The 26,226-nt window shown below is 38.8% G+C and overlaps 1 protein-coding gene across 1 annotated transcript in view; it reads left to right on the top strand.

Moving 5' to 3' along the window:
- Positions 1-26,226, top strand: part of LOC139714968 (protein Skeletor, isoforms B/C-like) — a 31,317-nt gene that overhangs the window by 4,017 nt on the left and 1,074 nt on the right. Inside the window, exons 2-15 of the mRNA XM_071626615.1 lie at positions 3,314-3,460; positions 4,567-4,639; positions 5,240-5,348; positions 5,904-6,075; positions 10,230-10,305; positions 11,271-11,466; positions 11,834-12,151; positions 12,721-12,865; positions 13,936-14,049; positions 14,722-14,907; positions 15,383-15,576; positions 16,578-16,608; positions 17,327-17,493; positions 18,205-18,317. Of these exons, the coding sequence (XP_071482716.1) occupies positions 3,314-3,460; positions 4,567-4,639; positions 5,240-5,348; positions 5,904-6,075; positions 10,230-10,305; positions 11,271-11,466; positions 11,834-12,151; positions 12,721-12,865; positions 13,936-14,049; positions 14,722-14,907; positions 15,383-15,576; positions 16,578-16,608; positions 17,327-17,493; positions 18,205-18,317 (2,041 nt within the window). The remainder of the gene's footprint in view (positions 1-3,313; positions 3,461-4,566; positions 4,640-5,239; positions 5,349-5,903; positions 6,076-10,229; positions 10,306-11,270; positions 11,467-11,833; positions 12,152-12,720; positions 12,866-13,935; positions 14,050-14,721; positions 14,908-15,382; positions 15,577-16,577; positions 16,609-17,326; positions 17,494-18,204; positions 18,318-26,226) is intronic.

Here is a 26,226-nt window from a genome sequence, read left to right as displayed (position 1 = left end):
TCCATTCCCGTTTGAATTATGAAAATCCGTAAAATGCTTTTTGTGATATATCCAAAAATGTTAGGGGGGAACTTACTTTTTTTTTTGCTGAGTGTATATATATATATATATATATATATATATCACTGTGTTTTAATGCAGCGGAGAGAGACCGCGAGTCCTTTATGCTCATGTTATACATCACCACAATCAAACATTTCTTTGCCATACAGTGATTTGCTTGTCAGGATGTCAAAAGATTTCAGATATATCCATTATTAAACAAAGACATTAAAAAATAGTGCATTGTCAATAGGTCCCTACTTACCAAAGACATATAATATTACTGCCCAAAGCCACATAAAGTCAAAAGTTTATTATACTCTAGCTTGGGTATTTAAAAGAGACCCCCAGATTCATTAATAGTGATCGGGATGATCGAGTAATAGAAATGTTTTCAAATTTCATAACGAATTGCAATGAACAAAGATGATGACATACAGCCTCACCATAAGAATGCCTGAGTTAGGGCTCAAGGAAACAGAACAATTGGAGAAGGCATGCATGATTCTATACAGGCGGTATTGTAATGGAATTACACTACTACATTTCTGAAATATGGGAGCCTCCTATGACATCAAAATTGTTCAGTGTAATTTGTTTAGGCTTATTTCAGAGTATTGGTTTCTCTGCTCAAGGTCAACAATAAATTCTACAAATCTAATACGTGGGTTTGTCGATTCATATGCTATGCCATGTGTCATTATGGAAATCGTCTGGAATGCCAATTTAAGCAATAAGTATACTGAGAGACACTCTCAATTCAACATCTTATTATTATTATTATTATTTAGAGAGAGAGAGAGAGAGTATAGAGCTAACAGCTTGAAAGGATATCCCGGGTGATGTCCGGTACAAGTTTCGTCCTTCAGTTTCGAGAGTGTGATGACGTCGCAGACGCGTTGTTATCATCAAAGAGCCTGACCATGTAGTACTTAGTACCACTGTAAGAGGGTAATCAGATCGCATTATCTGCAATACCAGACTATATTCCTAGTTTGAAAATGTTCACATCACATCGGAAAAAGATATTCCTGTGGCAGTTAATTAATTATCTGACATACAGTCATAATAACTGTCGTCGGTAACCTTCTGCTTTGGATGCACTTTATCTTTGAAACAGTGTTTTGGCCACTTAAAGGGATCGTATAGTTTTGGTTGAGACCTAATTTCAGGTTTCTAACATTTTTTTGGTGAGATAATGAGAAACCTCTTATGAAATATGAAAGAGCATATGATTCCATGAGGAATTCAAAGTTTATATGATGAAAATTGTTTTTGAAATGGCTGAGATATCCAAAACAGGGTGATTCTAATAAGTGTGGGACCCACACTTTATTACGATTGCTTTGTTTTACTTTGTTTTTGGATGTTTCAGTCATTCCAAACCCGATTTTCATCAAATAAACTTTGAATTCCTCTTAAGATGGTATGCTATGTACTATTTCATAAGTGTTTTCTTGGTATCTTGCAAAAAGTTAAAAACCCAATTTTCATCTCCACCAATACTGTACTATCCCTTTAATAAATATCTTCCAAGGTGATATTAATGAAACAAAAAAGCTATTTCTGGGTACAGTATACGAATGTCATTCAAATTCAAGCTACATTGGTACAACCTTTGAAATCTTTATCAAGTTCATGCAGCTGATGATGAAATATAGTCAGCACACAGTTTAATAATGTTTTGGGGGAATTTTGAACTCAGTGTATTAAAAAAAAGCTGACTCACACTTTTTGTGTGTTTCTGTTTTGCTTTTTTGTTTTTGTTTTTGTTTTGTTTTGAGTTTATAGCTGAAATTATATACGCCTACATGTAGTGTATCAAATTCCTATCCACCCACTCAAACCTCGGAGTCATTTGTGTACTGCCGGAAGCTACACATGCTCCTTTTGTTTGAAATGAGAATGTCCTTTGTGTATGGCAGCAACTGAGAATGCAATCTCATCATCTATTCACGTGATCATTCGAGGCGCTTTCATAGTTAGCATTTGAACGTCCAGATTGAAAACGAGCAGGAAATTGAATGCGGCATCATTATTCTTATGGGGGTTTTTCCCACATACACCTGTTTTTTTTTTCCATCATGGCGGACTACCCGAACAATTGAATTGAATTGAACAATACGTGTATGCATGCTTGTGGGTATCTTGATCTTGATCTTGATGGTGTACGTTGATCAGCCCTGGTAGAGCAACACTCAACTTTGGTTCATAGGTCATGGTAGAAGGGACATTACTCAAAATGTTTGAATAATGTATCTTTAAATGAACGTGGATCAGCTGTATTGGTTATTGCTTGTGGTAAGGAATTCCAGTACTCTCTGGTGGTTCTTGGGAAGAATGAGTGTAGATGGAGATCAGTTCTGGAAGTAGGGAGCTTGATTTGAAGAGGCTTCCAACTCCTGGTCCTTCTAAGTGGTTCAGGGTTGAATTCACCATGTCTTTCGAAGGGCAAATCAACCAGGCCATAGATTATTTTATGCATGGATATGATACTGTTCATGTGACGCCTATGTTCCAGGGTAGGTAGTTTGATATTCTGGAGCATGGTTGTTACAGAGCTTCCATAATTGTAATCGTTGGTTATGAAACGGGCAGCTTTCCTTTGTATAGCCTCTACTTTTTGGATAAGCCTCAAAGTGTGCGGGTCCCAAACAGGGCTACAGTACTCCAGGTGAGGGCGGACTAAACTCTTATATGCTTGTACTTTGACATTAAGAGCGGCTCTATGGAGGTTACGCCGTAGAAATCCGAGCATACTGCTTGCTTTGTTGGTGATGTTGTCAATATGTGTATTCCATTTTAGATCCGATGACAGGGTTATTCCCAAGTACTTGTGTTGTGACACCTCTGCAAGGCGATGGCCGTAGAGTGTATATGAAGTTGGGATAATGGTACGCCTTTTTGTGAAGTGGATCATCTGGCATTTTGGCAATTTAAATGACATTAGCCACGTTTTCGCCCACTTTTCTAGGCGCTGGAGGTCATTTTGGAGAACAACACTACCTGACGGTGAGCGGATTTCATGGTATAGAATACAGTCATCGGCATAAAGACATACTTTGGACTCAATTCCAGATGGAAGATCATTGATGTCTATTAGGAATATACATCAATGATCTTCCATCTGGAATTGAGTCCAAGGTATGTGTGTGCAATACACGCACAATCATGTCAACACTTCGTGATGCATTTTCACTCCAAATATCTGATTAACGAAAATGGTTTTCCTCATAAACAATCTCCTCCTTACTTTCTCTGATCGACACAGCTGCTGGACTGGCCAGGGGGCAGTATAATGGGAAGTTGGTCGCGTCATTCGGAACGTCAAACGCGCACGCCGTGACTGGTACCGTCTACGCTATCGACAACAATAGACTGCGCATCATCGGGTTTTCCTATGACGGTACTGCTCCGGGTGAGCGCTCTTCCATCACCAATTACAATCATCATTTATCATTATCATTTTGTAATGTAGTATAGTGTACATGGCAAAGGCAGCGGAGTGTGCTCTTTATCATACATCACGTTTCACTGGTATTGTAGACTGCTCGCGTAGCACACAACTGCTCAGAATGCATGATGAGTTCTCTGAAGGCCGCCGCGGTAAAGTGATACACCACTTGAGATGATGGGGGTAGTCATGTATGAATAATGCTGTATATACAATATACATTAAGGTGTTACTGAGTCAATATGTACAGTATGTATTATAATATATATATCAATCGACAGATGAACAGTACACGTAATTCATCATAAGTGATAAGTGGGTGCATATCATATGGTAAATTTGAATTCCATCTATCTACTCCATTTAGAAGTTGTGTTTCTATATACAGTACGTGTATTTAGAGAGAAGATCATTAATTTCATTTCGCGTAGATTGGCATTATAAAAATGATTTAAATACATGTCATACCCTAATGCTCCGGAAACTGAACATCCAGTAACTCAAGAGTTAGGTTATTTCTTGTAACAAGCCAGTTCGGGGTTAGCTCATGCACAAATTTGTACAAATGACCTTTCTTCTTTCTCAGTTAATTAGGCACTCCACTAGTCTTCAAGCGACAAAATGCATTAGCTTGCCAAACATAACAATATATGGAATTCATCAGTCATGTGCAAACAAAGAATGAATTCGCCGAGACCACGTGACCAGAATGATCCATCAATAGTATTATTAACACTTTGGAAAGCATCCACTTTATTATTTTGGAACGAATGTAATGACAATAATTTTCCTTTGATATTGCCAAATACCACTTTTGCTGTCAGGTGGATGTGATGGCAAGCACCACTTACAAGGATTACTTGAAATAATCATTACATCACAGATGCTTATCTCATTGAATTCAAACACCAACATGCTCTCTGGTACAAATTGCCTTTTTCTTCTCATGCTCAAAGTGGTTCTGATAAAGTTAAGTCGTAACTATTTTCAGGTAGCAAGACGCCATATAGAAGGATACAAAGTCAAACGTCTCTACCTTTGCTTTTGATATCACCTATGTGTCTGTATAGATGCTTTTCTGTGGGGAGGAAGGACCGGGACCCCGTCCGACCAAGGATTCATCATCCCGGACGAAACAGGAAGGTTTGTTTGTTTGTTTGTTTGTTTGTTTGTTTGTTTGTTTGTTTGTTTGTTTGTTTGTTTGTTCATTTCCATCTAAGAAGATTGCTGGATATCCCATGTTCAGCTATGCTAAGCTGGTCTTCCATGGGGTCCAGTTGGATGTGAGGCTTGACCACTTCACCGGGTTGAAATAATTTACATGTCATAATTTGAGAACCTTTTGAACACGAATTAACATTTTTTTTTTCATGCTTGCGAGCCAGAGTTAGAAGGCATTTTTTCGGCAGCATCACCGAAGTAACCTTGTTTGTGTGGTGGAGATGAATACTACTGCTTCTTAATTGGAGGCATAACTTTTTCCAATGCCTTCTAATTCTACGATCGATTTGATGCCACTTTCTAACGGATTCCTTTGATTGATTGTTTTTTTTTTTCTTCACGGATTTTATTTCAGGCCAACTTGATTAACGAAGTGCAGTTTCTTCCATTCTGCTGTGACAATGAGTCAAATGTGTACAAATTTTATATACAAACCTATGTGGACAATTGCTGAATGTTGCACGCAGAGGGATAGGAACGCTTAATTATAATTCATGTTTTTCATGTGTCCATTCAATACAGCCTGGTCAAACTTGGTCGCTATGACAACAGAGATATAGACGTGCAGATGCCGACGGGTCAGACGGTGTCAGACTTGGCGTGGCTTTCGGTTTGGTGTAGGAGATTTGCGGTGGGTAAAATGTGTTGTGGTCAATAGGATCAGGAGGCGCTGTAGTTTTTAGTAAAATAATGTTCTCAGTTGTACACATTGTCATGGAAATGATGATACGCATATACCAAAGAGGAGAAACATCAGAGCACCAAGGTCCATGCACAGATAACGTTCAAGTTTGTGGGGCATCAATAGCGCCATATCGCAGAGACGGAAATCATAGGAACTTATTGTTTTATCGGCCTCATACTGAATATTTCGTCTTTACAAATATTGTACTACTGAAACAAGCAAACACACACACAAACGCCCACATTGCTGTACACACATATAAAATGTAAGATGAAGACCCGGAACTAAGAGAGGCAGAAGTGAGGATCTCGTCAACGGAAGGCCTGAAAATGAGAGCTTGTTAATTTGATCGTGTTGTATACAATGTTCCCATACATTTCGTTTGTGTCATGTTGAAGCACGGACAGTAGCATGTGATTATTCCAGGGGATGTAATCTCGCATTTGTATGTTTTGTTTTGTTTTTATTCTAACTCATGCGTTTCGCATCATTTCGTTACAGGTGGACTTCGCTCACGTGTCCTTCCCAGCCAATTTCGTTCCTCCTTCGGAGTACAACCTAGGCCCCCTTGGATTCTCGCCTCGAGTCCACAATGTGTATGCCTCTAGTGTCACCATTCTCAATCCAAAACAGATCAGATTCCAAAACCTGGACTACGACGGATATGGACCACGTAAGCCGAAAGTGAATGTGTATTTGAAGGAAATGTTATTATGTATCCCTTTCCCGAGTGTGTTGGATTGTGCAGGCGCATATAACTTGTGCCTGATGAGATTGCGTGCATGCGTGTTGACCTTCAGTTTATGTGTGGTGATTGTCATAACAGGAAATGTCATGTTTTACTACAAGTTAAACTATATAATGAAAATGTTTCAGATGTCTGGTTTTCTGAAAACTGCATGGGTCCTATCATTCCTTCTTGCTGCTGTCAAAAGACGGGTATAATTACACTTGCCACTTATCCCACATCGAGGGTTTGTAAAGTGGTGTATCAATCGAGGTTTCGAATCATCGAGGTTGAGAATTATAAAATTCATGCGATATTGATTCCACAGTTAGTTCAAGTAAATTATATCAAAGTCAAATAAATGGGGATTGAAGGGATTCACCATTATGTATTTAGAGATTATAAAGGTTATTTTTACTCATTTCACAAAAATAGTAACACTAGTACGTAGGGACCATATGCCTGCAAATTAGCTGGAATGATGACGTCATGCCGACGCAAGTTTTCCATTTACTTGCCAGTAAATATTCACTAAATGTCTTCATGTTTTGTCTTTTGGGACAAGAAGTAAGAAAAGCAGAGGAAACAAAGTTGCACCTGTTGCAGCATGATCTTGCTGTTTAAACATAATCTATCAATGGAAAAAAAAGACACTTGAGTGAAAATGGATGTGGTTGAAACCATATAATCTATTGTCCGTCAAAAACATAACTTGCATATTTTACGCAGAACTTTTGTCACAAACAATGTGATGACATCGACATCAATGATTACTGTTACGTTATACGGGGAAAGGGATGAAGCGTCACAATGTGGATCATAACACAGTCATCGCAATAATGCCCCCTAAAAAGGAATAAATAACTTGTCTTTCTTACGGGGTATTTTTAGGACCTAAGCAGGCCCGTAGCCAGGATTTTTCAAGGGGGGGGGGGGGGTGCGGTCACTAAAAAAACGGACCTTCGGTACCAATACCAATGATGACACACACACACACACACACACACACACACACACACACACACACACAATTATATATATATATATATATATATATATATATATATATATATATATTCTTTGGACGACCAAACTACAAAAGTTGTAGAAGAATTTGCGCAAATTGTAAATTTTGACTGTTTTAATGACGTTTTAAAGTCTCGAGGAAATTTGTATTTTTGTCTGTTGCATGCAATCGCGTTACGGTATTTCATCTAGGAAATAGTAAAAACTCATTTTGCCAGGAAGTTGCAAAGTTTAATTGTGTTCGAGACTCTGCGCGCGTAGCGCGCCGCAAAATTGAGAATAGTGATTTTCCTGGTGTTGTTTTAACTTTTATTTTTTCTATTGTATACCCGCGTTAGCAGGCCTGAAGCCAGGATTTTTAAAGGAAGGGGGGATTGCGTTAATTAACAAAACGGTCCTTTGATACTGTCCCGGGAGGGGTAGCGACAATTAAAAGGTGGGCACCATGCTCATACATGGACTTTCAAAATGGCCCCTAAACGAGTAATGATCATTTGATTTTTCGGGCCTTAAAAACAAGTATTCCTTAAATGTTTCCTGCACCCTAAAGAAGTACTTCATGATGTTCATCATGATTGAACAATATACCATTTTCCCAAATTTCGGCCTTTTTGATACCCTTTGATTATAGACGCTTGTACATCACACTTTCCATCTAATCCGTGAGAAAAAACGACCCCTATTACGCGTTTTCTTTAGCGAGTATGGTCACGGTGTCCACCTTTCAGTTGGAGTTTTCCATCCCATTGGATGCTGTTTGGAAGATGAAACAGTCACTTTACTATACAGTATATCAGCCGTTGGTATGCGAGTTTGTCAAAAACGAAAATAAATAAGAAAATTTTTAAAACAAAATGAATTGTAAATGTGAACCATTTATATTTTGCCTCCTTGTGGTAGGATATTTCCAGCATTTCCGAACTTTCAAATAATCATTTTAGATTTAATAATATTAAAGGTAGTAGATCCGATTCGCAAACATCTCCAATATCAGTCAAATGTCATATTAACCATCATGCTAAGAAGGTTTTCTTTGTGAAATTTGGAGGTCAGTGAAATTCAAAAATTAAACATCCGTTAGCCATTGGAAGAAGTTGAGTGCAAATTCAGACCTCAGGCTTAGTGCTCAGATGTTTTCCTATTTGATTTGATCTGTCTTACTGTGCACACTAAGATACATACTGGAATGGTTATTTCTTATTTATTAAATTATAGTAGCATATTTGGTTACTAGCTGTCTCTAGGCATTTTCGAATTTGGGCTGCAAAGAGATCCACTACCTTTAAGTTAGAAGAGAGATAAGTAAATAATGATAAAATAAACAAACAAAAAAGAAAGAGTTTCTTTTGTAATACTATCTGACAAACTTTTTACTTTACCATTTTACTTCATAGCTCAGCACTTTCCATTCTCTCTCATACCCTCTTACCCATTACATTTAAATGAAATATAACTAAAATGAGTTTGCGTGCCTGCATAATACTCTTTGGAAATTATAAGTGAAAATGTTCTTAGGTTTTGGCTCACTTTAAAATGAGAACCAATAGAACTGTCACAACATGAGAAAAATGTATAAGTAATAATCAACTCTACATTTCCGAATTTGGCCTGCAAAGAAATCCGCTACCTGTAAGTTAGAAAAGAGAATAGTAAATATGATAAAATAAACAACAAAAAAGAATGAGTTTCTACCGCCGTATCCAGAACAGAGCCTGAAACGGTGCAGGCTCAAGAAATCGTTTGTACTATAAAAAGCATTAGATTATGCACGGAGATCGTACAGTTACTTGATAGATGATCTTTTCTCGAATGTTGGTACTAGCAAAAGGGCTAGAAAAAGCAGCTATTATAATAATTCGTTAGGCATGCATAATGGCCCAATGAGTGTTACAAGAGAACTGGAGTAAGATAGGCCTTTCATTTTGTTTTGTCTCTCCTGATCGTTCGTAAGAAATGCTAATTCATGACCACCTTTTCACAATTTGATTGGAGCATGCATTCATAATGGAAAATAGTTGACATAATAATCTATCCCCAGGGATCATGCCAACATGTACTTATATATACATGTACTATATCTTTGTGAGACGTAGATATAAAATGTCTCAGGTTTTCGATTATAGTAATTTCGAGGAAATTTCTTTAATTTTTATCATATATGTAAACTTGAGGCTATTAGATTTTCATCAACTTACCTCTGTTCCTGTGAAAAAATGCAAGTGTCAACCTCAATGTCATCCACGAATCGCACGTACTCGGTCGGCCAGTGGAAAAAAAAAAAAAAAAAAACCATCGGTCACACGCGCCAAGGGCCATGGCATGCAGTGCCAATATAATAATAGCTCGCACAAATTGATACATAACATTTGTGTTTGTGTGCATGGGGACGATCCGATGGTTCATACAACAAAAGGGTTTCGTACAATTATTTTTAACATTGTTAAACGTACTCTTCCACATTTACGTAGCATATAATGTGTCTTAATATTTATTTGGATTGTTATCTTGAGAATTGCTAAAAACCGTTATTATGAAAAAGTGGACCTTTTAGAATTTTGGGGGGGGGGGGTGCGTACGCACCCGACGCACCCCCCTGGCTACGGGCCTGCTAAGGAAAGGGAGATACTGGACCAGTGATTAGAAACAAAGAAACAAAGCCAACAGTATATGCACTGCTAAATGCACTCTTTGTTATAAATACAATCTTTTTAGGATGAGTCAAATGTGTGTTAAAATTGGCATCCATGCGTTTTTCATAGATTTCATATGAAACATCGAAATCAATCAGTCAAACAAGCTAACAAACAAACAAACAAACAAACAAACAAACAAACAAACAAGCTAGTAATTCCCTATTTTGGTGATACCATCTCAGCACTTGTTTTTGTGATCTCCAAAATAACGATCTCGAGATTTGTGATGTAGTGACTGCGGAGTAATTTGTTTAAAACTTTTTCGGAAAGTTTGGACCTGCGGTATGGGTGCCCGATGAAGATAGAACCTCGGCGACCTAATATTGGCACTACTAAGGATTAATGGTACATTATTTCTTGCGCTTTTTTTTCCCCTTTCAGGTGCGTACTTCTGGGCGGGCCCGGGAGGAACGCCAAGCAACACCAATGGTATCATTGTTCCAGATGAAACAGGAAGGTAATAATTGTTATAGCCGCATTTTGTCATGTCATGTATTTTTCAATCTGCTGTAGAGCTATGAGAATAAACCAGTTGTGACCTACTTGTAACAGACGGTATATCCCCACGACTGGGAAATAGCCGCAGTATAGTTAGAACTTATGTTAAGAATACTTGAAAGAATACACTTGGTAAATAGAATATCTAGAGACCCAGCACAGAGCGACAAAAGTCACAAATTGGCGAAAGCTTTATCAATATTACTTGCGGAGACAGCATAGCGCAAAATTCATCCCAGCAAGAAAACATCACTTTGCTTGTCTTTGTAGTGCTTATACTGCTTATATTGTCATTGCCATTAAAGACTGGTGAAAAGCTCTCAAGTATTCTTGTGATTACAATTAACAACAACGACGACAGCAACAAAATACCCCATAGTCGACATAATTATGATTACAATTGGTTTCAGTTTTGTTTCCTGTTCTTGGCAGAGACATATAAATGAAATCACTACACTGAGAACCTCCTTATAACCAAACATTATTATGTTGTTGCATGTAGGCCTATACGTACATGTAGATAATAAATTATGTTTGCATACATAATAATTAATTGATATGTATGCAAACACCGATGGAGAGAGATATCTATATATTATATAGATCTCTCTCTCCATCGGTATATATATATATATATATATATATATATATATATATATATATACACACACAGAGAGAGAGAGAGAGAGAGAGAGAGAGAGAGTGTGTGTGTGTGTGTGTGTGTGTGTGTGAAGATAGATAAACATTGAACAACATCATCATACCAATACGTTGTTTCATGGATGTACAGTAAGATTATGGGACTACCGTCAGAGTCGAACTTAATGGCGTTCGCCTCCATTGGGTGGATAGGGAGGTCTGTTGATAGGGCCTACATCATAATGATATCCTAAATGTCGATGTTTTCCTCGTCCGATTTCGTAGCAAAGCAGTGCTGGGACGGTACTCCGATGCCACGTTGACCATAACTCTGCCAGACGGGGTGACAGTGTTCGACATCGGTCACATTGGCCTGTGGTGTGTCCTGGCAAACCAAGACTTCGGTCATCTCGACATCCCAGCCCAAAACCAGCTGAATATTCCTCCAGAACCGCTGGCGCAACCCATGCCGAGACCAACGGTATTTCAAACGAAAAAAAAAGATGATCAATAGTTCTTACCAGTTCATTCGCAGTATATCGTATGTCCTTAACGTAGAAGTAGCACAAACCTTTATACAGCTTTTAATAGATAGCTTGTAAATCTTAATGAAAAATGAGGATGAGAAAAAAAATGGAATACTAGTGAATTCCAATAAGAGAGAGCGCACCTTTCTTGTTTTCATCTTCTTTCTTATTTATTTATGTATTAATATTCTATTTCTATCGATTCATTTTATTCATAGACTTATTGAATTATAAATTCATTCTGCATACTTGATGACACTAGTTAGTTGACGAATCAGCAACTTTGGTCATTTCAATTTTTGTCTTTTGTTTTCTTCTCAGACTCCGAGTGTTTCTTCTCAGACTCGGAGTGTTTCTTCTCAGACTCGGAGTGTTTCTCCTCAAACCCAACCCATGGATGAATTCCCCAACTGTGAGACACTTTCTCCGGGTAACTTGCAAGTTAGATGGAAGATCAACGGGACCGACATCACCATCAGACTCAGCAGCCGGAACTCTCCAGGCGAGTACGCTGCGTTCGGCGTCAGCGGTTCGGCCACGGGTACGAGGATGGTTGGCGGAGACGTGGCTGTAGCGTACGTCGAGGGAGCGACGGGACAAGCCCGTGTGGTGGATTACTATCTCTCGGCATACGCACAGGTGACAAGTTTGATTATAATGCACGTTCGCGCACAAATTCGAGGGTGCCCTTCCCTTGTAAAGATATTTTACTCAAAGATCAGGAGTTTCATGCAAAAATACAACGAAACTAAATAGACACACACACGATCATACGTCTGTCTTTCTGCGTGATTTAGTAGTATTGTGTTTGCTTAGCTTTGCTGTATCGAGGAAAGGCCAAGGAACTTTCAAGATTATTTTTATCTATTCATTCAAATAAGAACATTCGGGTACAAATACACGAGATGACTTACAGCGACAAGCATTCTGAATAACATGAATGAGATTCCAACGGATGTGGGGTACAAAACATTCAGCTTTTGTTGGCTTGAAATCATCGATTTTTGTTTTGTTTTTTTGTTGCTTGCATGCTTGTTTTGATAGCAACTCCGAAGAAACTTGACGTATAATATATTTGTAAATATTGACTTCAGGCTTCTTCATGCACTGAATAAATGGGAAATGTGCTAGTCAAATGATGGAATTGTATCAGCATTCTTTTTAAATGCCTTAATCATGATCATTTTACTCCTTGACTCTTTAAACAGTGCACTCCTCAAAATGGCGCCGGAGCGTGCCCCGACGTGATAGCCGCGGGTGCCGGGTCGGCTACTGATGACGTCACGTTATTATCGTCAGTGACCGTTGACGGAATCACGCATATCACGTACACGAGGCCGCTGGCAGCTCAGGGTAAATGGGGTTTTCACGAAAAGTTTTCAGCAGCCATTACGGATTTCGCCCAGTCATTCCACTAATTTCTACAGTAGATAATATCTATTTTTCATAGGCCAATTGCTTGAAACTACCGTGAAGCCATCTTACCACTCACATCGCCCATACATTTGTGTACGGAGCTTACGATATCACAACCCATGCACGGCCCTATTTCATTAAAAAAGTTCATTACGATAACAACTCTTGCTGGAATGGCAATAATTGTCATGCTAACGACAGGAATCCAGCTTCCTGTTTGGCTGTCGCCATGAGAAGTTGCCATTCCTGCAAGAGTTGCTATCATAACATCTTTTGTGAAATGGGACCTTGATCTTGGATTTGGTGGCAGTCTGTCCTGGGAAATGCATGTATCCTCAAAGAGTGTGTCTAGTTTTAGCAAGATGGTGGCACCCCGGCTTCATTTACTTGTACAGCATGAATGGGCCTATGAGGTATCCAGATGTCTTTTTTAAAGATCAGTGGTCAGTTCTCATTGCTCGATTCTCTCAATTCTGAGGTGATATATGATTGGAAAGAAAATAAAATCATTCATCTGTGAAGCTTCATAAGAAAAAGGAAAGTTCTGTATATCAATTGCAAAGGTCCATGAGCTGGGAAATTTGTAAGTCGACTTTATGATTTTACCTTCTTTGTATGAGTTACCAAAAGAGCTACCAAAATTTCTGTATTAACTTCTTTGAAAACACAAGGACTTATATAAATGATTCGACGACTCTTTTTCTTGCCCGATTATAATTTACAGCGTTTTTATTTATTTTTTTTCTTCAAATTAAGGTAGATAGAGACGGAGGTTTCTCTTCGCTGTCTCATATTAGCATGCAGAATTAGTCTGAGGTCATTTTGGTTCGACGTGGAAACTTATCATCTTTCCATACTTTTTACATAATTGAGTGAACTTTCTGCCGATATATGTCAAAGCTATTTTGGGTTGGATTGTTTTGATGTTTGATAAGTTTGCAACTTATCAAACAGTCATATAGTTTTATGATATTCACGATTTTGCTGTCTTTTATTCCTGCCGTCAGACTCTACTTACGACAAGCCCATCTTGACTAATGGTCCAACGTTCGTCATATGGGCCCTGGGACCCATCAACGCAGATGGACGAGTGGCATACCATAATCAAAAACGATCTCCACGTAAGTCTCCTCTATCATTCATTTCATTCCATTTTGTTATAAAAGTGGTCGCTCATGAGGCGCTTCAACATGATCGTTTCCAGGGCGTTAGCTCATAAAACACAGGTTTCGTTTGGTTTCGGTTTCATGTCTCGAAACTACTAAGGTGTAAACCGACGTTTTGACTGGGGCGTGTCCCGATTCTTCCAAAGCAAAGGCGAACGTGATGTGTCAGAATATTGCTCATCATGTAATGCCTTATCACATTCAAATTCTCGCGCCAACTGTTCCCGATTGTAATGATATCGCCTGTTAGATCTGTGCTTCAATTTTCTGCTAAATACGCACCTGTATTACGTCAATTACCGTTTCAGTGCTTGTTTTTTTTTAACTCCAAAGACGCCAAAGACAGGATCTTGAAAGGCAAAACATCTGTCACACCATGCATTTATACCAGATGTTGATCAAAACTCAAGTAGTAAATACGTCTATAGCTGGTAAACCTGATACATTAATTAAACATTTCTTGCTCTGAAGTTTGACAGAATTTCATGATCCCAGACCATCAAACTAAACCATGTATAGACCTACCTGATATTTCAAGTCGTGTGGAGTACGATGGTGAATAGAGCAATAATTCTAGATTGGATTGCATGTGTTTAGTGTGTGTGTCCGTTTCATTTTCTTATTCAGGTGAATCGAATCTCCAAATCGAGTTTGGTCGTGCCAGCTCCACCTGTGAGGACTTGAACGCGGGGAGGACCACACCTCCAATGTCCGGTGGATGGGAAATTGAGAGTCTTGTTGCTCTTGAAGATACCACTTTTACCGTCGACATGGGTCTTTCTGGAGGAGAAAAGGGTTACGAAGCTATTACAGGTATTCTTGTGGTTTATCGAGTCTTTGTCTTGTTTAACAAATAACCTTTGGGATGACTTTTATTCTATCCTATTCATCTCAACCTCTGCTTGTTTCATTATTCTTTCAGGCTTAGAGTGAAGAATAATTTCTTGGGTGGTGCAAATCGCGCCACTGTTTCAGCACATCGTACATGCATAAATGATCCTTTTCTGCCCCGCAATGAATTTCAGAGGCAAGGTTGACACCCTAGAGATGCCTCTTTTTTGAAAAAAGTTTACATACAAACTGAAATAATTATCTGGGCAACCAATCAAATCAATTCACATAGCTACTTGTTTGCTTGTTTATAGTTTGTTTGGGGTTCTTTTTGTCATGGTAACTGCAATTAGTAACTGACATTTATTATCAAACAGGTTTTTAGAACGTTATAAGACTTTTAATTATTCAGGAACAGGATTTTACGTTCCCATATTTGAAAACTGAAAACCCACAGGTCAAGTCGGCTGGGGCATCGCCTGGTTCATCAATGACCTCCTCATCCCGGAACTGACGGTAAAGAGGGGTAGCACCTACACCTTCCTCGTGCGTGGTGGCGATGACCCCTCCGTCAATGCTAACTACCATCCTTTCTACATCACCGACGACCCCAACGGCGGTTTCGAACAGCTCATCAACGATAATACGGGGGTATATAGCCAGGTTTCGTCATTATACATTTTAATGATATTGTGTACAACTACATGCCATTCCTCCTCCCCTCCTCTTGCTACTACTACACAACAACAACAGCAACAACGGAAACAACTATACTACTGCTACCACCACAACTACTACTTCTACTACTACTACTACTACTGCTACTACAACAACAACAACTACTACTACTACTACTACTACTATTACTACTACTACTACTACTACTACTACTACTACTATACTACTACTACTATACTACTACTACTACTACTACTACTACTACTATACTATTACTACAAGGGTTGTACTGCAATATACTGCTTTAACTATACTACTGCTGCTATTACTACTACTACTACTCCCGCTACTACTACTACTGCTCCTACTACACTATACTACTACTATTACGATGACGACTACTTCTACTACTACTACTATACACTACTACTACTACTACTACCATACACTACTGCTACTACTATTACTACTACTACTACTCTTGCTAGTTACTGCTGCTACTAGTGATAATGACGAAGTTTATAGTGGCGATCATGACAATGATGAAAATAAAATTTACCTTGACAGCACCTCCTGTTTAAGCACTATTCTCTCACGACGTCCCAATATTCAACAGCCATGAGTTTAGAGGGACATTACAAAGAGAAAGAGGAGGAGGAGGAAGAAGAAGAAGGAAATGAAGAAGATGAAAATGAAGACAAAGAAGAAGATAAAAATGAAGACGAAGAACAAGAAGGATCGAGAAAGAAAAAACGAGACAATTTGCATTAATCAGCCATGATACAATACGAAGATGAAAAGGAATATAAGGAAGATGAAGATGAAGACGAGAAACTAGAAGAAGAAACGCAAGAAGAGCATTTGCAGTATATTTAGCAAATATCCTTGTGTCAATCTTGCTCCTCATCATACCAAAACATTTGTAGTGACATTTTGTCTTTTTTTGTCTTTGTTTTTTCTTTGTTTACATGCAGGTTGTTTCGACAATCTTTGCAGGTCCAGAAGGTGAGATGTTTATATCACTGTGAATTTGCAATTGTGTTGTCTTTAAACAGACCCTATGTTTAGATGGACCTTGTTAGTGACAGATGTCAGTAAAGATTTTATTGAAATCACAACCACGAAAAATGATAATAACAACAACAACAACAACAACAGCAACAACAACAATAACACATAAACATATTGTTGGGCAAACACTTAAAAATACATGTATTGAGAGAGAACACATACATTATGAGGTATGTGTACATAATGAAGCAGCTGTCGATTTACGTATTTGGTGCATGGTTCACTCACAGAATTATCAAGCATTTTTTTCGTTTTCACGCTTTTCCAGAACACGTGTCTTCTAAGTTTACAAGTTTAATATTATTTTTTCTTTGTCGTGTATGTTGTGTACATATATCTAAGTGTAGAGGCAGGGCGCTCTCTGCAAACCAGACTCTTTTTCCTTGAGTAATGTGCTCACCCGGCTCTCACCTTTACCTGTTTGTTTGTTTGTTTTTAATAGAAGAAATGAATGAAAATACATACCGTGTGCTCAGTAAAACAAGGGAAGATACTCTTTAGATTCTTTGGGAGGGGGGGGGGGGGTTGTTTCGGAGCTATTCGTGCAGTTATCTACTTGACATTTTGATCTTTTCGTGTGTGGACTCATTACCATGTGACAGTAATTAATAAGGCACTTTGTTCTGTTCTTTTTTCATTACACGTACCGTAGAGGGCCCACTCTGCCAGTGGATGAACACACCCAGTACGGGAAACGCCGATGACTACAGTTCATTTGGAGCGTATCGTTCCACGCTCGTGAAGAACTGCCAGCCCGGCGAACCTGGAAAATTGGTTTGGAAAGTGGCCATGGATACGCCGGACCTTGTCTATTACCAAGTAGGTTACATTCTACTGTTGCATCATGATGGTATGAGCAGACTTTTACTGTTTGTACGAAAAATACAATGTTAACATACCCCGCCTTCTTTCCTTCATCACATTGTATAGATGTTTGATAGGATGATGTTTTTTTGATTTTTTTTCTTCATACTGAGTATCTCGGCATTGTATAAACGCATGATGAATAGCAGAATTGAATTACCATAATTCTCCTTTACATTGTGTAAAGGCAATGAAGAAAAGCAGTTGTTAACAACTGATGTTTATGTATGTATATGGCATCAACAATTTATGTGTACATATAGGCCTACATGTATGTGCATGTGTGAACATACAGGAACCAATAAATCAAATCAAACCAAAGTTAAAATCAAGGTATTGAGATTTTGTATTTTCTAACTGAATAGTATGCCTCATTTTCTTGTACAATGAACGGGCTGGAATGAAAGATTTTAAAGCCTAGTCCTGTACGGGGTCCTCTGTAACAAATTTATACTATTGCACATCGTATTCTCTCAGAAATCGATCAGGCTACTTTTGTCAATCCACAACACCTTCAGAACTATCGTCTCCCACTAAAGGACGGTCACTGATAAAATTTCTCTGGAAACGCGATTGATGAAGATGAAAGAAATCGAAGTTTGAACACTGATGAGTCAAAAATTCACTTTTGTCATTTGGTCTTTGTACACTCTTTCTTGATTTCAGTGTTATACCCACCGTTTTCTGGGCTGGAAAATTCACGTGACCGGTAGAGCTTCTCCGGTTTCCGCTTCCATATGCAGCATCGTCATTCTCTCCATCCTGTCTCTAATCAACATGTAAATGGCCTCGTCCAACATACATTTTATATCATTCCACTTACATCTTGGACCATGTGCCTTTTTATGTCTTATTATAATTCATCTGATGTACACCCTTTAACCTGACATTTTCAGGTCCCCGCCTTACTCTTATATGTAAGAATTGTTATATATCTAGTTACTGTTGTTACCTTGTGGAAAATCTTATCTTTCGTAAATTGAAATAAATATTTTTGGACGTTACTTATGGAATTTTCAATGTCTTAAAATTCAATGATTTCGTCCCAATGGAGGTCTGAGGTATTTCATTTTCCGGTTGTCCGTCCTTCCGTCATTCCTAATCTCTTCTCGATTTTAGAAAGCCGTTCTATGGATTATAATTTGTTACCACCGGACCACTGCATATACATGTAATTATGTTGCATATCTAATGTAAAAGTAAACAGTGTATATACCGAGAACATTTTGTGCAAAAATGCATTGATTTTTTTTGTTTTGTTTTTGGATGGAAATGCCATGTTTTATGAGTGCTTTGACTCTATATTCCAAAACATACATCTTGCTTAGATTAAAAAAAAAGTAATAGTACATAACAATGATTGCTGTCGTGAAGGGTTTAAGTAATTGCCGTAAAAGCCTCATGATATTGCCGAAGTAGCTGCTTTGTTTTGTTTTGTTTTTATCTCTATAGTCATTACTTGAGATAGGAATATCATTATGGCAATGTCATTTTTGTGAGAAGAATAGAAAATGAATTGACAATTATTTGAACCTAATAGTGGTGATAAAGATCAATGGTCATGGTCAGACTCACTTTGTTTTTATCAAGTACATAACTTATTTTTCCAGCCCATAACCACAACTTCGAATATTTAATTTAGATGATATTCTTAAATGGTATAAAAACTAGATAATTAGTAGCCCGAAATGACAGATGTGAATGGTCAAGATATTGAAAGTCTAAAACCAATAATTTTTAGCAAATATTTCGAATTCCAAGCATAACTTCCTGTGATAGATAGGAAAGTCTAGTGATCATGCTTATTTAATGAAATGGACTGAAATAAGGGATAATAATTTTGAGGGTGGGTTTTAAGTCAGTACTTGACGTCCATACGATGAAGATCAAAGATCCCTCAGTTAAATATGTGGTGAAGAGTGCTTGCGGTAAAATGTGGTGATTGCGTGGGAAGGCGTATAGGTACCCCAGTTTATACTGTGAGCTGTTAACTCCGTCGTTTTCACACGGAACGATTGAATTTTGTATTTTCTTCGTTTTTAATGAATGGTCATGGGAACTACGTGACCACGATATACAAGTAATAGTTTTAAATCCTCCTAGATGCATTTAGATTTAAAATATGATGACGATACTTTACATATTTGTTAATTTTTAAATGTTAAATGTACATTCAACTCGGAGAGGTTTGGTGTTATCTATAATTCTGAAGTATCGAAATGGTGCAATACTGGTTGATGTCATCAGTGATTTAAAGTTTGCTATAAAATCTCGACTCTATACTTTACAGTTAACTTTGTTATCGCACCTGTGTTTTAATATCAGCAATTCAAATAAATGAGACAAATTTTAATAACCACTGACATCTCGCTGTAATATAGTTGTTCCTAGTGTTTGTGCGTGTATGTTGTTTTACTCTTCTTGCATATATCGATGTTACACAACAATTTGATATCGCAAACCGAATTTGATTTGATTTTTACATTCCTTTTTGATACAAGAATATGACACACAGTCAATTGAACGAAGTTCTGTAGTGATATTCGAACAGAGGAAATACATGGAAACAGGTAGATAGTTGGCTTAAATGTATACAGCATTGTTTTGTTTTGGTTTTGATGATACAAAATGAAGATAAGCAGGTGTCGCATTACGCATAAAAAAACCCAAACAAGAATCCATGGATACCTGCTGTTCAAGAGAAACCTGTTGAGTAAAAATGCAGGAGACCGTTATCATAAGCAGATGATTGACGAGGATTATGGGTTGAGAAACACTTATTATACAATACGATCATAGATTATCCAGTCACCACTCGCCGAGCCCTTTTTGCGAATGGGGGAAACAAAATGTGAAATGGTTCATTGTAGTGGAAAATTGTTAAGAATTTGTGCAATTAAGTTTTGCGTGTACACATGCAAGAGAATATGTCTTGATGGTCATGTTTGCAAAGTTGATGTGTGATTACATGAAAAGCAAGCGAATCATAAACGCCATGCTTAAATCATTAACTACACAACGTTAAATAATATATCTCTAAACTGTTTTTTCAATACATGAATAGATTATCATCGTACAAGACGGTCGGGTAAGGGGTTCCAGCCCTAAGTTGTGCTATTTATAGGAAAATTATTGGCTTTGTTTCACAACCAAGGCATTATTTTAATGATTCGATGGTGACCTTGTCGATGGTGCTTTTACTAACGATGTGTATGTGCTTATCAACTGACCAAACGTATGCCGATGATTCTGTCGATACCATGGCCGGCGGAACGGGGGGGGGGGGGGGGGGCACTTTCTTTGCACCATACAAAGGAATACATAAGAGGTCACCACTTTGGCCCCCTCCCCCCACTTGTTTTACCCCGGAAGTGCGTAAGTGGCACTAATAAGAAATAGATAGAGACCGTGAAGTGTGAGTGCGGTAAGGTTATGTTTTTGCGCTGAAGACTTTGTTGTTGTTTTTTTTTGCTTGTCAGCTGAAGAAGCCCGGAAGTGGAAGGAAGGAGGAAGATGAGCTGAAGACCTTTTTTTTTTCTTTTTTGCTTGTCAGCTCATAAAACCCGGAAGTGGGCCCCCACTTTTGAAAACGCTCCGCCGGCCCTGGATACGTGTGTATATATCAGTAATAATGACAGCCTTTCTGTTGACGATCGTAAAGAGGATGCTGCTGATGCAAATGAAATTAATTCTAATGACTGACAAGATGACAACTATTTTTTTTTATTATGATATCACTCAAATGATGCCCGTTCTAAATAAAGATTATATTCTTATTCATATTGATTTGTTCGGGAAGGGGTCAAGCAGGGGTTGTTCTTCTTGTGGAAGCAGTAATTACAGTAATGATGCCACAATTGAATACTTGACCCAAATCCAAATTTAAATATCGTCTTTGGAGACCCTTTATGACGTCATGCAAAGATAGATAATCAGTGTTGTGCGCCAGATCGCTGAACTTCAATTATGAATTGTAAAAGCTCACTTGTGGGGGGAGGGACGCGCCCCTTCCCTTTGGTGCACCTCCATAAACTCATAGTAGGCCTATGTATAGCCTATGTAGATCGGGGAAAAATGCAAACATTCCACCAAAGTGTGCACCAGATCGCTCATTTTGAGATATTATACAGAAGCTACCTCGTTTGTGCAGGGACATCCCTACCCCCTCTCCCTTTGGTCCAGTATCTCGATAAACTATAATAGTGAAGACGCACACTCGGGTCAAAAGGTGACAGATATCACGATTTAGCCATTCACACTGTCACTGAATAGTATATTGTGCATATTTTGTTTGCTTGAATTTAAAAAAAAATCATTCCACCTAAAGTGTAGGTTACCATTCATCCTTGACCTCCCCTAGCTCCCCCCCCCCAAAAAAAAAAAAAAAAAAAATCGGGCCGCAGTGATCAAAGTTCCAATTTCTTGACCTTTATCTGCACCTCCTCCCTTTGAAAAATCTTGGCTACGGCGGTCTGCGTGATCATAATATTTGATGTTGATACTATCATCGTTATCATTTTCTAGCTATTATCATGATTTTTTATTGCCATTACCTCTAGCACAATCTTTCCTTCTCATTTTGCACCTACGGAGTATTACAGATTTCAGATTTCGATGCATTCAACACTTTCAGTAAAAACAGAAGAAAAATACAGAAAATTGACAACACCATACTATAACAAAGAAAAGAATGATCACAATAACCATCAGTATAACATTACGAATATACAATACATTTGAAAGTGTTCGGAGACAGTCAGAAAGGCTATGCCTTACATAAAAGTCCTCTCCCCACACTATTTCATTCATAAAATACCGAAATATTGATTGAATACATTTCTTTATGAATTAATACACACATACGCACACACACACACACACACACACACACTGACGTATTTCATAAGAGAACAATTTATCGCACAATTTCGGCATACTGATTTAAAACATGCAATCTTAATTTTCCTTTGAAGACATTCAGCGATGAACTCTGTCTTATTTCAACCTGAATAGCATTCCAAATTTTGGGTCCATTAAAAAATATAGAATTATATGATTATATGATTATATATACAAAAGTATATATTGTTATGTTCGCGCATCTTGTTTCATATGCGCTTATTGTTTCATACGTGCGGTTCTACTCCGACGAGTGCTCGTCGAAAACGTTCAGTAGTATGTATTTGTTTCACGCAATGCGTACTGCCATTCAATGTGCCTCAAGCCAGCAGATGACATTGCCAAGATTTCCCTACCTTTGCCAAGTGAAATGGGATTTTCAAAGCTCCACGTGCAAAAAAAAACTGCACGATATAGTTAGCAGCTCAGGACTGTTCGTGAATTTAGTGAATTTTATTGACTCTTTCGACCCCCTCTCGGGGTATGAGAGTACAAACAAAGAATATGAATAACAATATGACAAACCAGTGAATACAATTCTTGTAGATTACACATAATGACACAAAAGATATACAAGATAATATAGTGTATATGAGAATAAAAACATGAGTAAAATGATAAGATACACAGACAATCTACATGTAAATGGCAGAATATTACAAATTTAACAAAGAAGGTTGCTTCACTAACCTATACTAGCCGCTAAGTGTCCGTGTAGGACCAACTCTTTTTGTACTATCTATGGCACTGGCGTAGCCAGGGGGGGGGGGGGGGGGGGGGGGGGGAGGGCGATGGGGGCGGTCGCCCCCCCCCCCCCCCCCCTAAGATTTGGACCGGGGATTTGGGAGGCGGAAAAAAAAATGCGTGTATATTGTATGCATGCACATGAAGCGGGTCTCCTTTTGAACCTTTCATCAAATTTTTTTGAATATTTCACTCAAAGTGTGCACCAGATCGTTGAATTTCAATTCAAAATATGTAAAATTTCTCGTGCTTGGGAGGGGGTATCCCCCTCCCAAACCCTCGACCTCTGTGCCTCTTTCCCTAGCTTAGTACACTTTTTAGATTAAAAAAAAAAAAAATGAATAATTCTGAGTGCACAAGACTTATCACTTATATTCCGAAAAACTCAAGGTTCCCTCATGTATAAGGGGAATTTCCCCTTTTAATCGACCCTTTCCTCCCTCAGTCCCCCCGCCCCATCAGTTTTTTTTTTTTTTGATTTCCCAAATGTTGGTTCCATCAAATATGCGTATACGAGATATCTCAATTTCAACCTTAAAAAGGCAAAAGCTCCATCGGAAGAGAAGGGTGGAGATAACACTCGCCCACGCCTTCTCCCTGCTCGCCCGCCCCTCCCCCCCCCCCCCTCTTCCGCCATGCATAGAAAAAGACTGTGGCTATACCCAGATCGCTTTATTTCAATTCTAAAAACGCAAAAACTCCGCGAGCGGGAGGGGGAATCCCCCTTCCCCTAAGCTCTACCTCACTAGACTTTATACATACAGATGGTGTACATTCGGAATAAGAGCTAAATTCCGTGATTTCACTTCGATGAAAAAGTATTGCACCAAAAATTTACACATGATCGCTGAATTTCAGGTCTGAAAACGCAAAATCACCTTCGTGTGGGAGGGGATATGCCCCTATCTACACCCTGTGCTTTTTCTGTTTGATTGCTGAACAGACAGCGTTCATGATATTCTGTGTAAGAATTGTTTAATACAAGAAGATTATTTAAATGATACCATTTTATAGGCAAATTGTTCAATAATAATCTACACTAAAATATACTGCAACCTTAAACAAGTGGGACTGTTTCACGTCGATAAAACGCGCAAAAACATGCATCAAATTGCACCATTTGCAACATCAAAATGCAAAAAGTTCTCACCATGGGAGGGGGGAAACCCCCCTCCCACACCCTCCCCTCCCCCTTCGCTCGCTCCGCTCGCTCGGGTTCAGTCGCGTTCATGATATTCAGTGAAAAGAATTAATACAAGAAGATTATTTAAATGATACCATTTTATAGGCAAATTGTTCAATGATAACCTACATCAAAATATACTGCTACCTTAAACAAGTGTTACTGTTTCACGTCGATAAAACGCGCAAAAACATGCATCAAATTGCACCATTTGCAACGTCAAAATGCAAAAAGTTCTCACCGTGGGAGGGGGGTCACCCCCTCCCACGCCCTCCCCCCCCCCCTCGCTCGCTCCGCTCGCTCGGGTTCAGTCGCGTTCATGATATTCAGTGAAAAGAATTAATACAAGAAAGGGCTTTTTACACTTGTAAAATTTTGCTTAGCCCCGGACCAACGGTGGGGCTAAGGGGGGGCCTTAGCCCCACCGTTGGTACGGGACTATCCTTAGCCCACTTTCTGTTTACACTCGTTTTTGCCAAAGTGGGCTAGCCCCACCGATAGTACGGTACTATCTGGCCCTGCAAAATAGCAGGGGTTAGCACCGCAATTGCGGTGCCAAGCAAGTGAGTGTAAACAGAACGAAAAAATAATCCTGGGCTAAGCGACGGAGACGAAGTCCGACCCTCACTGACCAATCAGAAACGAGGCAATCAAGTGCTGCCGGTGCGTGCGTGTACGTGTACAGTACACAGCGTAATTATGAATATTCATGTGGTTTGGAAAGTCCGGGGCTAAGAAATACGAGTGTAAAAAGGTCAGTTTTCTCCTTAGCCCCGGACAAGAGATAGTACGGGACTAATTGGCGAGTGTAAAAAGCTGAAAAATTGGTACGGGACTAACGATAGTCCTGGGTCAGAGAAAGTCCGGGGTTAAGAAACACAAGTGTAAAAAGCCCTGAAGTGTATTTAAATCATACCATATTATAGGCAAATTGTTCAATGATAACCTACATCAAAATATACTGCAACCTTAAACAAGTGGGACTGTTTCAACTCGTTAAAACACGCAAAAACATGCATCAAATTGCACCATTTGCAACATCAAAATGCAAAAAGTTCTAACCGTGGGAGGGGGGACACCCCCTCCCACACCCTCCCCTCCCCCCTCTCTCGCTCCGCTCACTCGGGTTCAGTCGCGTTCATGATATTCAGTGAGGAGAATTAATACAAGAAGTTTATTTTAATTATACCATTTTATAGGCAAATTGTTCAATAATAATCTACATCAAAATAAACTGCTACCTTAAACGAGTGGGACTTTCACGTCGATAAAACGCGCAAAAACATGCATCAAATTGCACCATTTACAACATCAAAATGCAAAAAGTTCTTACCGTGGGAGGGGGGACACCCCCCTCCCACACCCTCCCCTCCCCCCCTCGCTCGCTCCGCTCGCTCGGGTTCAGTCGCGTTCATGATATTCAGTGAAGAGAATTAATACAAGAAGTTTATTTAAATTATACCATTTTATAGGCAAATTGTTCAATGATAATCTACATCAAAATAACCTGCTACCTTAAACGAGTGGGACTTTCACGTCGATAAAACGCGCAAAAAAAATGCATCAAATTGCACCATTTGCAACATCAAAATGCAAAAAGTTCTTACCGTGGGAGGGGGGACACCCCCCTCCCACACCCTCCCCTCCCCCTAGCTCGCTCCGCTCGCTCGGGTTCAGTCGCGTTCATGATATTCAGTGAAAAGATTTAATACAAGAAGTGTATTTAAATTACCCCCGGTATACCATTTTATAGGCAAATTGCTCAATGATAATCTACATCAAAATAAACTGCTACCTTAAACAAGTGGAACTGTTTCACGTCGATAAAACGCGCAAAAACATGCATCAAATTGCACCATTTA

This window comes from Diadema antillarum, unplaced genomic scaffold (genome assembly GCF_040938485.1).
Source record: "Diadema antillarum isolate AM-2024a unplaced genomic scaffold, OU_Dant_1.0 seq00002576_RagTag, whole genome shotgun sequence".
Lineage (NCBI taxonomy): Eukaryota > Metazoa > Echinodermata > Echinoidea > Diadematoida > Diadematidae > Diadema > Diadema antillarum.
Note: the sequence above shows the minus strand (reverse complement) of the source record. Positions and strands in the feature narration are given on the sequence as shown.